Source organism: Pseudophryne corroboree, chromosome 4, assembly GCF_028390025.1.
Source record: "Pseudophryne corroboree isolate aPseCor3 chromosome 4, aPseCor3.hap2, whole genome shotgun sequence".
Lineage (NCBI taxonomy): Eukaryota > Metazoa > Chordata > Amphibia > Anura > Myobatrachidae > Pseudophryne > Pseudophryne corroboree.
Window position 1 is genome coordinate 91,048,115 of NC_086447.1, and position 16,170 is coordinate 91,064,284.

Consider the following 16,170-nt stretch of genomic DNA (forward strand, 5'->3'; position numbering starts at 1 on the left):
CTGTATCTGCATATGAAATGCTACACACAGAATATAGGCATTCCGCATATCATTTTAATCAGCAGAAGCTGCTGGTGCCCCTAGGCATGCCAAGTGTCCTAGGCAGTTGCCTAGTTTGCCTATGCCTAGGGCCGGCTCTGACACCAGCTGCTGCCGCTGTTCCAGGAACACTGCTAATACCTGCAATAGGGGACAGGATGGCTCTTGCCTGGTACCGCTAAGCCTGCGCTGCAAAGTGTTTCACTCGCTATAGGCCCCAAAGTTTTTCTTAGAACGTTTAAAGTAATTTTCATAATTTTGTGAAAATTGGCACGGACATATCTTGATCTATGAGAAACTTGAGAAAGTCATAGCAAGTGTTGAAAGTGTTCGCCATTAGCATTTATCTCTTGCCATCCCACTTTATCTCTCTCCGGAGTTTGATACATCTCCCCCAGATGAGACAAATGCTGTAGTTTATAAGTATTTCAGTTTGAGCTGTACCGTATCTGGTACAAGTGATGTTAAATATTTTCTTTTTGTTTACTTTCTGTATTAAAGTATTTATATTAGTCAGTTCTACAAGACACAAACCCTGCAGAGGCAACGGAGTCGGCTGCCACTGGGCTCCTGCTTTTTAGGGCAGAGGTTCCCAAACGTGGCCCTCAAGGCACCCCAATGGTCCAGGTTTTAAATGTATCCATGCATTGCCACAGGTGACTTAATTAGCACCTCAGTCAATTTGATTTAACCATCTGTGCTGAGCCATGGACATACTGTACCTAAATCCTGAACTGTTGGGGTGCCTTGAGGACCGTGTTCGGGAAACTATGCTTTAGGGGGTTACACCCCCCCTAGTCCCCGCACCTTACAAGTCACATTCTTTTTATTATAGATGCACATTTTAAAAGTGTCATACCCAGGATTAGAACCCTAGACCTATTACACTGGAAGCAGGCACATTAATGATGGAGCTATTTGCTCCTGTCGAGGAAGCATGAGAATTCTCACTACTGTATATGAAGTTACTTCTCTGACAATTACATGTAACTTTATATAGTTAGAATTCTCAGCCTTCCTATACAGGAGCAAATAAAGATGTCTGCTTTCTGTGTAACAGGTCATTGGTTCTAATCCTTTGTATGACTGCTAAGAAAAGTGTGATTGAAATGTATATTTTTCAGAACACTCTATGGGGGTCATTCCGAGTTGTTCGCTCGTTATTTTTTTGTCGCAATGGAGCGAATAGTCGCTAATGCGCATGCGCAATGTCCGCAGTGCGACTGCGCCAAGTAAATTTGCTATGCAGTTAGGAATTTTACTCACGGCATTACGAGGTTTTTTCTTCGTTCTGGTGATCGTAATGTGATTGACAGGAAGTGGGTGTTTCTGGGCGGAAACTGGCCGTTTTATGGGAGTGTGTGAAAAAACGCTACCGTTTCTGGGAAAAACGCGGGAGTGGCTGGAGAAACGGAGGAGTGTCTGGGCGAACGCTGGGTGTGTTTGTGACGTCAAACCAGGAACGACAAGCACTGAACTGATCGCAGATGCCGAGTAAGTCTGGAGCTACTCAGAAACTGCTAAGAAGTGTCTATTCGCAATTCTGCTAATCTTTCGTTCGCAATTTTAATATGCTAAGATTCACTCCCAGTAGGCGGCGGCTTAGCGTGTGCAAAGCTGCTAAAAGCAGCTTGCGAGCGAACAACTCGGAATGACCCCCTATATCAGTGATGGCTAACCTTGACACTCCAGCTGTTGTTGAACTACACATCCCAGCATGCCCTGCTACAGTATTGCTATTCGGCCATGCTAAAACTGATGCAGGGCATGCTGGGATGTGTAGTTCAACAACAGCTGGAGTGTCAAGGTTAGCCATCACTGCTCTATATACACACATCTATCTATCTATCTATACATACATATATTTATCTATATATATAGAGGGGGGGGGGGGGCGCACCAATATTTATCTTTCCTCTGGGCAACTGGGACAAACTTATGCCACTGAACCCCTAGCACATATTAATATTAAACCGTGTCTTTATTTATTCTTAATGATAATCATCTTCTTGTCCTTGTCTCCTACAAGGCAACCAATGACTGGATAAAGATACGGTACTGTATATGCAATAAAATATACTTTTAAGTAAAAACAAAGGGTACTCATCTGTGTGATAAGAAAATAAAAGATTCAGTACACTCCGCTGTAATTCCATAGCAAGCGGCTTTCATGGCTGTCATTAAATTCTAGTGTCTGCCGGCTTGCAGAGCTTCGACTCACCTGTAATAAAGCAGCAACGGGGAGGAATATTGAATTCATGTTCATCTCACACAGGGAAAGTGAGATGTTTTCCACCCTTAAGGCAGCAATATGGCATATAAATGTTTCTAGCAATCTTCATTAAAATCACTTATCTCTGACACCACCATCTACAATAAGGGAAATTATGGATATTCTCACTTCATCCCGGAAAACGTTTACCTGCAACAGATTTATTACAAAAGTAATTATTCTTTTAGAAAAAGTTTAGATAACCTCAGGTAGTTCTGCAGAACTTAGAAAAAAAAAGAGAAAATACTTATAAGAAGTTTATGAAACAAACATGCCCTGAAGATGCGGTATACTGTTCAGATGGGAGATGATGGCTGAACCAGCTTCCGCATAATATCCTAATTTATGAGCTACAAGTTTTTATTGTGCACAGAAGAAAAAACACCAGCAATGCACTGATGCAAAACAGATTTTGTGATGGTGCTTCAAATATTTTAAATTGCACCTGTCACTGGTAATTGACATTGTAATATGTAATAAAATGGTGCCTTCATTCAGAGCCACAAGCAGGGGCGGATTGGGAAGAAAAAGCGGCCCTGGAAAAAATTGTACTAGTGGCCCCACATGGGCAGCACCAGAGGTGTAAGGTCTAGCCATGGGCCATGGCAGCAGCACCCTCCCCTCAAGACTTTCCAGATAGTGGGCATGTCCAGCATCAAGGGGAAAGTTAAAAAGAAATAAAATTAAATATTATGAGCACATTATATGATACACCTTCAGAATTTAGGAAACTATATAATTCTTTAGAAAGATATATTTTCTTGCTTATTACACTAACCGTATCCCAATCACTATTCACTCAATCTTATATGTCAGCCAAGCAGGCAGACAGAGCATACACTAGATCATCTGCAATCACAGGCTAAGTGGCAAAGTAATTTTCATATATGCAAATTATTTTGAATCTTATTCATTATGTCTATAAAAAGGACCACATGTCCTCAAACAAAACAGGCCCCACAGGGGCGTCGGCCCACCGGGGATATTCCCTGTAAACCCTATGGCCAATCCGCCTTTGGCCACAAATGTCCAGTTGTGTGTTGCGCGCTTCAGATGCCAAATTTGAGGGGACACCAAGATGTTCAGAGACAGAAGGCGGGAAACCTATGATGAGTCGGAGGAATGCCACGGTGGGGGTAGGTTTCACAGGGTAGGCCAAGACCGGATTAAGGTCGGGGGGGGGGCAAGTACTATCAGGCTCCCCTCTCTCAGGGAGCCCCCAGGCTAGAACTCCATAGGCCCATCTTTAGCTGATGTCTGGTGATTGTGACTGGGCTCCTTGCCTGAGCCGCTGGACTAATCAGCAGGGCGCAGGCATAGAGGGATCGGGATCACCTGGCACAATAATGTTTTTCATTTTCCTGTCTGAATGCATGACACCATGACGTGACGTGCTGTGAAGAACAGTGTGTGAGGAGCCTGCTGCCTTAAGTAGGGGGAAGGAGACGATCTAGGCAAGCGGTGGCGGAGGGAGAGGTAACACAAGTACAAGCTGCTTCTGCTGCCGAGATATAGGGGGAGAGACACAGGCTGCTGTAGTGACACGGAAGGGAAAGGAGGGTGGGTGGCACAGAGTGTTGCAGAGATTACAAATTACTGCCTTGCCCCAGATGACAAAAATCCTCGTTTCATCCCTGCTTTAGTATTCAGTGTGCTGGGGAAACATGCTTCCATATTGACAGAGAGATTGGGGACTAGGCTGAATTTTTCAATGTATTTGGTTCTAAACCCCAGCTCCAGAACCATAGACAGATGATCCATTAGGCAACTGAGATTCCTGCCTAGGACTCAGTGGGAACTGCGAATCACATATTACCCAATCCCATCTTTATGTTGTATTTTGTGTACAAGCTGAAGTGGGAAGCAAGCTCACAGCAGTATATTGCCTATGGCCACGAGGACTTAGGGGGAGATGAATCAATCCTTTGAGAGAAATAAAGTGGAGAAGTTGACCATAGCAACTAATCAGCTTCTGTAATTTTATAGATGGCTAGATAAATGGCATGATCACTTTATCTCTCTTGAAGGTTTGATACATCTCCCCTTTAGGGGTAATTCCAAGTTGATCGCAGCAGGAAATTTTTTAGCAGTTGGGCAAAACCATGTGCACTGCAGGGGAGGCAAATATAACCTGTGCAGAAAGAGATAGATTTGGGTGTGACGTGTTCAATCTGCAATCTAAATTGCAGTTTAAAAATAAAGCAGCCAGTATTTACCCTGCACAGAAACAAAATAACCCACCCAAATCTTACTCTCTCTGCACATGTTATATGTGCCTCCCCTGCAGTGCACATGGTTTTGCCCAACTGCTAAAAAATGTCCTGCTGCGATCAACTTGAAATTACCCTCCATATTCTGACTCCATCCAAAGCCGATGGCAAGTGAGCATTACTGGACATGCTGGAAATGGCACCAGGTAACCTTTTGGCCTGTGAATGAGGCCATCTTCCAACCAAATGACACTGGGTGAAATTTAGGGCTCTATTCATGAAGCAGTGAAAAGAGTGGAGAAGTGAGCCTGTGGAGAAGTTGCCCATGGCAACCAATCAGCTGCTCCATACAATTGTATAGTATGCAAATTATAAATGTTACTTCAATGCTGATTGGTTGCCATGGGCAACTTCTCCACTGGCTCACTTCTCCGCACTTTTCACTGCTTCCTGAATAGACCTGTTGGAAACTTGACTAAAACAACGAATGATGGGATCCAATGTGGTCACAACGGATGGGCCAAACTGAACCCTGACCCTGTTGTTCTGGCCAAGCTTCAGGATGATATTAGTGTCCTACTTTATACAAAAGACAAGTACATTTTACAGGACAAATATTGTAAAAGTGTAGGGTAACGCCATGCCTTTATACATGAAATGAAATATGAAATAATTATTATAAGAATAAAGATCAACAGTTAGTTAAATAATGTGTGATTTCTCAAGGCCTTGTTTCACTAGTTGAATACTGATGGTCATCTAACTAGCATATAAAATAGGTGGGAGATGCATTAAACAACAGTGATTATTTAATGGGTTAGGTTGGGTACACACTGAGGCTCATGGTCGCAAATCGGCTATTGTACACACATTGGTCGATGTTTTCTTACTGCACATACTGTGCGTATGAGCTGCAGTGTGCATGTGCATCAATTATATTGCGATTGTGGTTGCACTAAGAAATAAAATACCAAAGACAGCATTTGGGGGTAGGAACGGAGAGTGGTTGGGTAAACCTTGGCGTGTCATGGCCGTTCAGACGCCATTTTGTGGGTGTGCATACATTAGCAGTTGCAATCTTACTTGCTACTTCACTTCTCACTACTTTACTGTACCTCTCACTACTTTATTTCTCACCTCGTTACCTCTCACTAATTTACCCCTGCTGTTTTCAGCAGCCTTTCTCACTAATCTATCTTCACTTTTTTCACTATATATTTTTCACTTTAGTGTTGCCCTGGTGTCACTCAGCTGCTTTATTTTGGGGTGTCCCGCGCCCTACATTTTTACCCCCCCAAAATGGTAGGGACTTGCCCGACTAATGAGGTCACCTGTATTGCAGTGATTATTATTAATACATTTGTAGTGTTTGAATTGTGCAACCTTTGTCAGTTTGTATGCAGTTCTACTGAAAGGTCTCCACAGGGTCGCACCTCTCATTACCGGTGTGCACCCCAGGACCCCTCCCCTGTATTGCTACTAGAGAGTCCTCAGCATCCTGGGAGAGAAGCTCATCCTGCATGTCTTCAGTAGTACTCAGATTCTGCGTCATGACCCGATTTGCGATGGAAATGATGCGGCAACAGTGGGTGTCCCTATGCTCAAGTTAGCTTCTGCACATAGTAGCATATCATCGCAATTGCTAACGGCAAAAGATAGCAATGACATCAGCAAGAACAACCACACCTGAATGAGCTTGACTATGCCAACAGATCCATCGATCACCAGATCCGCCGACAGAGTAGCCCGTTTGGTAAATAAACACATTTACGAATCAACCGCTCAATATGTCTGGCCAGACAACAGAACAGGCATTTGGATTTGCCCAACCAGCTGGGATGTTCTTGTAGGTGGTTCCTGTTGCATATAGTATGGTCGGACATACACACAGCCAGAAATGGTGATATATCTGCAAGACAGTGGTGTATCTATAATGGGTGCAGTGTTTGCGGTGCACACGGGCCCCTGGGTTCAGAGGGGCCCACACTACACACCCTGCCCCCATTTTTTTCAATACTTACCTCTTGGGAGTCCCACGGTAGTAGCAGTGACAGTGACTCTGAGCACTAAGTAGAGCTCAGGTCTCCCAGTGTTTTGTGCATGCACAGTAGGGAAATATCGTCAGGAAAATGGCCGATGCGCCCCCAAGTGTTCAGAGTCTCTGTCAATGCCGCTGCCTGCTGCAAGATATATGGGCAATGACTGTGCCGCAGGGCTGACCTGACATATCCGGTATACACACCCACCGATGATTTACCGATATATAATTCAAGTGTGTACCCAGCTTAAACATCACCTAGACAACACAGAGGCAGCCATTTTGTGTGTTAAACTAATATTATAATGCATACTATGATGAATTAACAGAACCAATGAGGCATGAGGTTCTGTGTCCACTTTAGTCACCCATACACAAAACAAATGAGATATCTTATAGATGATTTGTGTATTGTGCTGAACAATTGCGAGTGACTAGTAATCATTAGTATGTGTAATGGCAATGCACACTGCTAACAATAATTTTCGCATTACAACTGTACTTACAATGAATTATATATAAAATGTCTCCATTTTACTTATTGAATAATAAATGCAGATTGTAATCATATGGGTGATATTAAGTTGGGAGAGAGAAGTAAAAACAGTAAGCTGTGTGACAATGTGCATTTAAACTATTGCTTTGCCGGTGTGTCTTGATCTGGTTTTATTTTCCCATTTCCAGGTGGATCAAAGAGAAATGATCTCTGAGCCGGTTTCCATGTGTTGAGTTCTTCAACGTCTCTTTTTTCTTCTTCCAGATTTTGCCTCCTGAGCTTTACTCTAAATGGAACGCTGTGGACAAAAGGCAGAAGAGAAAACAGACTGAACGTCAGATGCTTTATTTCAGATGACCTACTATTCAAAATAGGTGTGACTCTGGCAGAGCTTGCTGTAACTTGAAGTTCCGCTACATCTGGAATCTCACTTCTTGCATACGGGTGTAGTATGGTATGCCGGCGGTCGTGCCCCCAGCGACTAGCATACCGGTGCCGGAATCCCCACCGCTGGCATAGCGACCGCTGGGCGAGCGCAAATGAGCCCCTTTCGGGCTCGCTACGCGCACCACTCTATCTATTCTCCCTCCAGGGGGGTTGTGGGCCCCCAAGAGGGAGAAAAGATGTTGGTATGCCGGCGGTCGGGATTCCGGCGCCGGTATGGTGGTCGCCGGGAGCCCGGCCGCCGGCAACCAGAAGACCACCCCTTGCATACAGTAAGTCTTATCTTTACTATATGTATAGCCACAAACAGGATACATATCTTATTGCCACCTAAGTTCAAAACTAGTTATACACCATATTAAAAAGCACAGTAAAGATGATCCCAATGTTTCAGGCTCACCACCGCTATCATCAGGGACTTTATCATGCTTTTACTGCAGATGTAGAAACTGTCACTTGCAAGGAGACTAATCCTTCTTTGCCTTTTAAACTTCCAAGACCCAATGAGAACACACAGTACCCGCCCAGGAGTGTTCAGCCGAGCAATCGGCAAATCGGTAGTGGCTAGGACTAACCCTCGGGTGGTGGCTATGACTAACCATCAACCTTGTGCGTAACCTAAACCTCCCCACCCCCTCATCCACACACACACACACACAGTTCCTAACCCTAAACATCCCACGCTGGGCCCTAACCCTATCCCTGATACTCACCTTTGGCATTATGGTGGTCGGTGTTCGAGCACCAGTCTACCAAGTGGTGTCGGGATTTCAGCATCGGTCACATGACCGCCGGCATCCAGTCTGCCGGGATGCTAAATGCATCCCGCTAGGAAGTTATGGGAAAAAACTATTGACAGACCTTAGAGCAAAGAGCAAGCAGGGAAAATATTACTGGTGGTAACAACTGCTTGATAAATACTGTTAAAATATCTTCACATTAGTGTAAATGGTTACGTGCAGGACTGGATTACGGTTTGTGGGGGCCCCAGGGTAACAAACTTGTGGTTCCCCCTATCAATAAAATTGTAAAAATGATAAACTGATACACTGTGGCACTTGTCACAGAAAGTAGCCCTTTTTTGTGCGCCATGTCCAAGTCATTTCAACCGCACTAAGCATCTTTTTTGCACAAAACGTGCATCTTATTGCATAAAGGAAACTAGTGATGAGCGGATTCGGTTTTTCTCGGTTTTACTCGGTTCTCAAAACGGCATCTTATTGGCTCACGGATGTCACGTGTTTTGGATAGCCAATAAGATGGCGTTTTGAGAACCGAGTAAAACCGAGTAAAACCGAATCCGCTCATCACTAGAAATAACTGGGAGTGCCAAAACTGCATTGCTAGCTTGCACGGACCAGTTTGTTGTGCGACATTTGTACATCTGTGTACGACTGTGTGTAAATCTGTATACAAAGTTCTACGATGCAGCAACTACGGCTTTTTCTCGTATCAAGTTCCCTAGTGCTTCATCTGTAACTTTGTACATGTTTAAAACTAATTCTGGTGTGGCTACAGTGGCAGCCAGTGTGTGTAGTATACTTTGGTGTTTCACTGAATGTGCCGCGTAAATAGGACACAAAATGTAGAAAAATATGGCACAGCTCAGTCAACATTGGGCATCTGGTGCTTTATGGTGTAAGGATGCTGGGTATATATAAGCACTACTGGCGTTTCTATAATGTGTGCAGTGTGTGCCATGCACACGGGCCCCTGGGTCCAGAGGGGGCCCACCGCACACACACTCACCCATTTCTTCTATACTCACCTATCCGGCGTCCAACGGTGACCGTGTGTGGGCCCCCTCCTCTCCCGTAGCCGGCACCGCCGCTGCTAGCGCACTGAGCACTAGAGACTCTGGCACAGTGCCAGAGTCTACAGCACATGCCATTTTTTCGGAGTCCTGCACATGCGCTGTAGACTCTGGAACTGTGCCAGAGTCTCAGTGCTCAGAGCACTAACAGGGGTGCTGCTGGCTACGGGAGAGGAGGGGGCCCACACACAAACACAGCACATGGGTCCCCTCCTCTCTAGATAGGCCTCTGATAAGGACACATCTGTAATGGTGATGTTATTAAAAAGTAGAACATATAAATACTCCCAGCACCGCAAATGTGTTGAGCACACTGTAGTGCTTCCGGTTCCCATTATGCCACAGAACCCCCACTTCCCATAATGCCACAGGGTCACCCATATTGCTGATGTAGCAATGTGCTGGGGCCGGCGACCGCATCAGATGCCCTGTTATCAATCCAGCACTGGTAACGCTGCTTTAATAAAGTCATACTTTGTATTTTGCAATTTCTAAAACTTTTATTGGCCGATGAAAGAACCATAAGAAGAACCTACAATAGCAGCTTTTAGCAGTGAAAGACTTTAGTAGACAACCTCCACTGTTATGTCCTACCGTGCATGAAAAAAACTGTACTTGCGCTTACCGGGGTTCTTTGGGCAGTTTCTGAAGAGGAATAAATGTGTCCGCTTTAATCCTATAGGATCCCCTGTAAAATACAAGACAAAAAATTAACAAATGTGCTCAAAAAAGTTCTTAAATTTCTGACATTTTAATTTACATTTTGGAGCCTGCAAACGTAGTCTTATGTATGTATGTTAGCTGCAAATATTGTTTCATATTTGATACTTACAAGGAAATATATTAGGCAGTGCATGATTATATTGCAGAAAAACGTTCCTACTCTACGATGAAATACCTGTTCTTTTGGACACTTGCCCGAATGTTTAAGCACATAACACTTATGCACCGCTAGCACTTCTGTGATAACTCGGCAGCTCTCCTGAAATCCGTAGCTGGCCAAAATGTTCTTTGCAACAGTACTTTAGTGGCGGTACAGGTGAATAGCTTCTAATTTACATTGTGTACCAGCTGCATGTTGCAGAATGTGTGAGCCAGCAACTTACGCAACAATGGCGAAATTTTCATCAAATTGTATATATGTATACTGTATGTATCTCTACACAACCGCTGTGGCCACTCTTGATTCGTTGCCGGTCCACGAATTCCAATTGATTCACAGCCGGCGCTTGATATGAAATGCCCCCGCTGTCACCACTTAATTCGTGCCTGGTGCTGAAGCTTTCCACGGTGCGCGCAGTGTACCTAGTCACCTGCACAGCAAGCTCATTCCTCTGCCACCTTTTCTGTATTATGAATGCCGGGCCTGGACAAGGTGAAGGTGTGTGTGTGTGTGTGTGTGTGTGTGTGTGTGTGTGTGTGTGTATAGCAGGGACGTGCAGTCAGGGGAGGCAGGGGAGGCAGTGCCTCCCCTGTGATTATTAAAATAATATAAAGAAGATACTTATGACACATATTCTGTGTCATAAGTACGTTCTTTATTTAATTCTAATAATTTCCTGTGCTTAAATGTGTTTGGGAGGCACTGATAGCAGTGCCTCCCAAACACAATGCAGACGGGACAGAGCGGGGGGCGGGGCCAAGCACTGGGCTTTAAAAGCCCATTCAAAAAACTCCTAAAAGCGGCACTGAAAAAAGTGCCTCGCTGACAGGGACACCACCCCCATGTCAGCGAGGCACTTGTGATTGGACAGCGGATCCAGTGCTGGATCCGCTTGTCCAATCACCCAGACGCGGCGGGTCCCGGCGGTGAGTGTCGTAGGAGGTAGCCGGGATGGCCCTGCAGTGTGTCCGGCTCTCCCCCCCCCCCGTCCTCCTCCCTCAGACAGCAGCCTCGGTGTGTGGCTCCACCCCCCCCCTCCTCCTCTGCCCTCCGCTGAGCGCTGACAGCAGCAGCGTGTGCGGCTCTCCCCTCGTCCTCCTCCCGCTGACAGCAGCCGCGGTGTGCGGCTCTCCCCCCGTCCTCCTCCCGCTGCGCAGTGTGCGGCTCTCCCCCCGTCCTCCTCCCGCTGCGCAGTGTGCGGCTCTCCCCCCGTCCTCCTCCCGCTGCATAGTGTGCGGCTCTCCCCCCCGTCCTCCTCCCGCTGACAGCACCCGCGGTGTGCGGCTCTCCCATCCCACTGACAGGAGCATCGGTTTGCGGCTGTCCCCCGACCACCTCCCGCTCACAGCCAGCAGCAGGTTAGTCAGAGAGTCTCTCACTCTCTCTCTTCCCCCCCACCTGTGGATTGCTCTCTCTCTCGCTCTCTCTCTCTCCTTCCCCCCACCTGTGGATTGCTCTCTCTCTCTCTCTCTCTCTCTTTCCTCTCCCCCCCCACCTGTGGATTGCTCTCTCTTTCTCTCTCTCTCTCTTTCCTCCCCCCCACCTGTGGATTGCTCTCTCTCTCGCTCTCTCTCTCCTCCCCCCCCCACATCTGTGGATTGCACTCTCTCTCTCTCTCTCCCCCCCCCCCCACCTGTGGATTGAAGTTTAATGTTCATGTTTACAGGTACCGGCCCTATTGGATTCTACTGGACAAGTGGACGTGACCGGCGTGGGATGTAGGTAAGTAATCTGTCTCTCATTTTTACAGGTATCAGCCCTATTGGATTCTACTGGACAAGTGGACGTGACCGGCGTGGGATGTAGGTAAGTATGTGTGAGTGTGTCAGTGTGATATAATAAATTTTTACTGTTACGGTGTGTGAGTTGTGTTTTTATTTGGGTATTTTTTTGTTGTAGAACTGCAGGTACCAGCGGGCCCATTATTTCCCCGCATGCTGGTACTTGAGGTTCTCCAAGTACCAGCAAGCGGGGGAGGCTTGCTGGGCCTTGTAGTTCCACAACAACAAACAATATTCTTTTTTTAACACTCTTATGGCTATCAGCCCGGCACCCACCGCTCAGGGGTGCTGGGGACAGCCTCGGGCTTCACCTCTGGCCCTTGGGTGCCTGGAGGGGGGACCCCTTCATCTAAGGGGTCCCTACTTCTCTAGGGAACCCCGGCCAGGGGTGACTAGTTGAGGGGGAGGTAATGCCACTGCCGCAGGGACCTACATAAATGTGTCCCCCAGCTGTGCCATTATGTCCCTGGCTAGTGGAGCCCGGTGCTGGTTTTAAAAATACGGGGGACCCCTACGTCTTTTGTCCCTCATATTTTTGGAACCAGGACCGGACTAAGAGCCCGGTGCTGGTTGTCTAAATACGGGGAACCCCTCTTCAATTTTCCACCCCAGTATTTAAACAACCAGGACCGGCTCAAAGAGCCTGAGGCTGATTATACTTAGGAGGGGGGACCTCACGCAATTTTTTTAACATTTTTTAACCCATTCATACCCTTCTCCATTAACTTAATGGTAGCCCTGGACAACAGAATTGCATTCATGTCCTCCTCCCACTCCCTTCCCAGTCCCAAACACTATTTTTTTTCCAATAAAAATGTACAATATATCACAAGTATGATGAGCAGGCAGGCAGCGGGCATTGTCGGCATCGGAGTGAGATGCAAATTAGTGGCGGAGGGCTGGGTCAGTTGATTGTGGGCGAGTTTGTAAGCCGGCTCGGGCAGTAGCGGGCATTGGCTCGGCGGCAGTAGGGGTCATCGGTAGGATTCGGCGGGCATTATGGCTGTAGTGCCTCACCAGCCACTAACCTCACCCAACGCCACTGGTGTATAGATGGTATGTGTAGATGTGTGTGTGTCAGTGACGTGCGGTGGGGTGAGGCAGGTGAGGCAGAGCCTTTCCTGTCATACTTACGTTTAAACCAGAGTTTTGCCTGAATAAAGTATATGGAAAATACTAATAATTTGTTAGAAATATCTTCTTTGCATTATTCTAATCATTTTTATAGCCCAAACTCTGGAGTAAAAAGTCTATGGCAGGGGAGGCAGTGCCTCACCTGTGTATCCTTTCCACACATCTCTAATCAAAACTCACCAAATTTTCAGGAGTTTAAAATGCTGCACCTGTGTATAATGACCAGATGCACCCTTTAGCTCATATATTGCAAGTAAATTTGCCAGTGCCTTCTGAGCCATTTAGCTCACCGCACGTCCCTGGTGTGTGTGTGTGTTTATGGTGTGTGTGTGTGTGTGTGTGTGTGTGTGTGTGTGTGTGTGTGTGTGTGTGTGTAGATTAGAGATGAGCGGGTTCGGTTTCTCTGAATCCGAACCCGCCAGAACTTCATGTTTTTTTTCACGGGTCCGAGCGACTCGGATCTTCCCGCCTTGCTCGGTTAACCCGAGCGCGCCCGAACGTCATCATGACGCTGTCGGATTCTCGCGAGGCTCGGATTCTATCGCGAGACTCGGATTCTATATAAGGAGCCCGCGTCGCCGCCATTTTCACACGTGCATTGAGATTGATAGGGAGAGGACGTGGCTGGCGTCCTCTCCGTTTAGAATTAGAATAGATTAGAGAGACACTTGATTTACTAATTTTGGGGAGCATTAGGAGTACTCAGTAGTGTACAGTGCAGAGTTTTGCTGAAAGTGACCAGTGACCACCACTTTTATTTATAATCCGTTCTCTGCCTGAAAAAAGCGATACACAGCACACAGTGACTCAGTCACATACCATATCTGTGTGCACTGCTCAGGCTCAGGCCAGTGTGCTGCATCATCTATTATCTATATATAATATTATATATATCTGTCTGACTGCTCAGCTCACACAGCTTATAATTGTGGGGGAGACTGGGGAGCACTACTGCAGTGCCAGTTATAGGTTATAGCAGGAGCCAGGAGTACATAATATATTATATAGTGAGTGACCACCAGACACACAGTGCAGTTTATTTAATATATCCGTTCTCTGCCTGAAAAAAGCGATACACACAGTGACTCAGTCAGTCACATACCATATCTGTGTGCACTGCTCAGGCTCAGGCCAGTGTGCTGCATCATCTATATATATATTATATATCTGTCTGACTGCTCAGCTCACACAGCTTATAATTGTGGGGGAGACTGGGGAGCACTACTGCAGTGCCAGTTATAGGTTATAGCAGGAGCCAGGAGTACATAATATTATATTAAAATTAAACAGTGCACACTTTTGCTGCAGGAGTGCCACTGCCAGTGTGACTAGTGACCAGTGACCTGACCACCAGTATATAATATTAGTAGTATACTATCTCTTTATCAACCAGTCTATATTAGCAGCAGACACAGTACAGTGCGGTAGTTCACGGCTGTGGCTACCTCTGTGTCGGCACTCGGCAGCCCGTCCATAATTGTATATACCACCTAACCGTGGTTTTTTTTTCTTTCTTTATACATACATACTAGTTACGAGTATACTATCTCTTTATCAACCAGTCTATATATTAGCAGCAGACACAGTACAGTGCGGTAGTTCACGGCTGTGGCTACCTCTGTGTCGGCACTCGGCAGCCCGTCCATAATTGTATATACCACCTAACCGTGGTTTTTTTTTCTTTCTTTATACATACATACTAGTTACGAGTATACTATCTCTTTATCAACCAGTCTATATATTAGCAGCAGACACAGTACAGTGCGGTAGTTCACGGCTGTGGCTACCTCTGTGTCGGCACTCGGCAGCCCGTCCATAATTGTATATACCACCTAACCGTGGTTTTTTTTTCTTTCTTTATACATACATACTAGTTACGAGTATACTATCTCTTTATCAACCAGTCTATATATTAGCAGCAGACACAGTACAGTGCGGTAGTTCACGGCTGTGGCTACCTCTGTGTCGGCACTCGGCAGCCCGTCCATAATTGTATATACCACCTAACCGTGGTTTTTTTTTCTTTCTTTATACATACATACTAGTTACGAGTATACTATCTCTTTATCAACCAGTCTATATATTAGCAGCAGACACAGTACAGTGCGGTAGTTCACGGCTGTGGCTACCTCTGTGTCGGCACTCGGCAGCCCGTCCATAATTGTATATACCACCTAACCGTGGTTTTTTTTTCTTTCTTTATACATACATACTAGTTACGAGTATACTATCTCTTTATCAACCAGTCTATATATTAGCAGCAGACACAGTACAGTGCGGTAGTTCACGGCTGTGGCTACCTCTGTGTCGGCACTCGGCAGCCCGTCCATAATTGTATATACCACCTAACCGTGGTTTTTTTTTCTTTCTTTATACATACATACTAGTTACGAGTATACTATCTCTTTATCAACCAGTCTATATATTAGCAGCAGACACAGTACAGTGCGGTAGTTCACGGCTGTGGCTACCTCTGTGTCGGCACTCGGCAGCCCGTCCATAATTGTATATACCACCTAACCGTGGTTTTTTTTTCTTTCTTTATACATACATACTAGTTACGAGTATACTATCTCTTTATCAACCAGTCTATATATTAGCAGCAGACACAGTACAGTGCGGTAGTTCACGGCTGTGGCTACCTCTGTGTCGGCACTCGGCAGCCCGTCCATAATTGTATATACCACCTAACCGTGGTTTTTTTTCTTTCTTTATACATACATACTAGTTACGAGTATACTATCTCTTTATCAACCAGTCTATATATTAGCAGCAGACACAGTACAGTGCGGTAGTTCACGGCTGTGGCTACCTCTGTGTCGGCACTCGGCAGCCCGTCCATAATTGTATATACCACCTAACCGTGGTTTTTTTTTCTTTCTTTATACATACATACTAGTTACGAGTATACTATCTCTTTATCAACCAGTCTATATATTAGCAGCAGACACAGTACAGTGCGGTAGTTCACGGCTGTGGCTACCTCTGTGTCGGCACTCGGCAGCCCGTCCATAATTGTATATACCACCTAACCGTGGTTTTTTTTTCTTTCTTTATACA

At 45.8% G+C, this 16,170-nt stretch overlaps 1 protein-coding gene across 2 annotated transcripts in view; it reads right to left on the reverse strand.

Annotated features, from left to right (window-relative positions):
- Window positions 1–6,950: 6,950 nt before the first annotated feature.
- SPATS1 (spermatogenesis associated serine rich 1) overlaps window positions 6,951–16,170 on the reverse strand; it is a 150,701-nt gene continuing 141,481 nt past the window's right edge. For both annotated transcript variants that reach the window (XM_063915257.1, XM_063915256.1), the window contains 2 exons: window positions 9,938–10,000; window positions 6,951–7,353 (listed from right to left, as the gene is read on the reverse strand). In XM_063915257.1, the coding sequence (XP_063771327.1) occupies window positions 7,194–7,353; window positions 9,938–10,000 (223 nt within the window). In that variant the 3' untranslated portion in view covers window positions 6,951–7,193. The remainder of the gene's footprint in view (window positions 7,354–9,937; window positions 10,001–16,170) is intronic.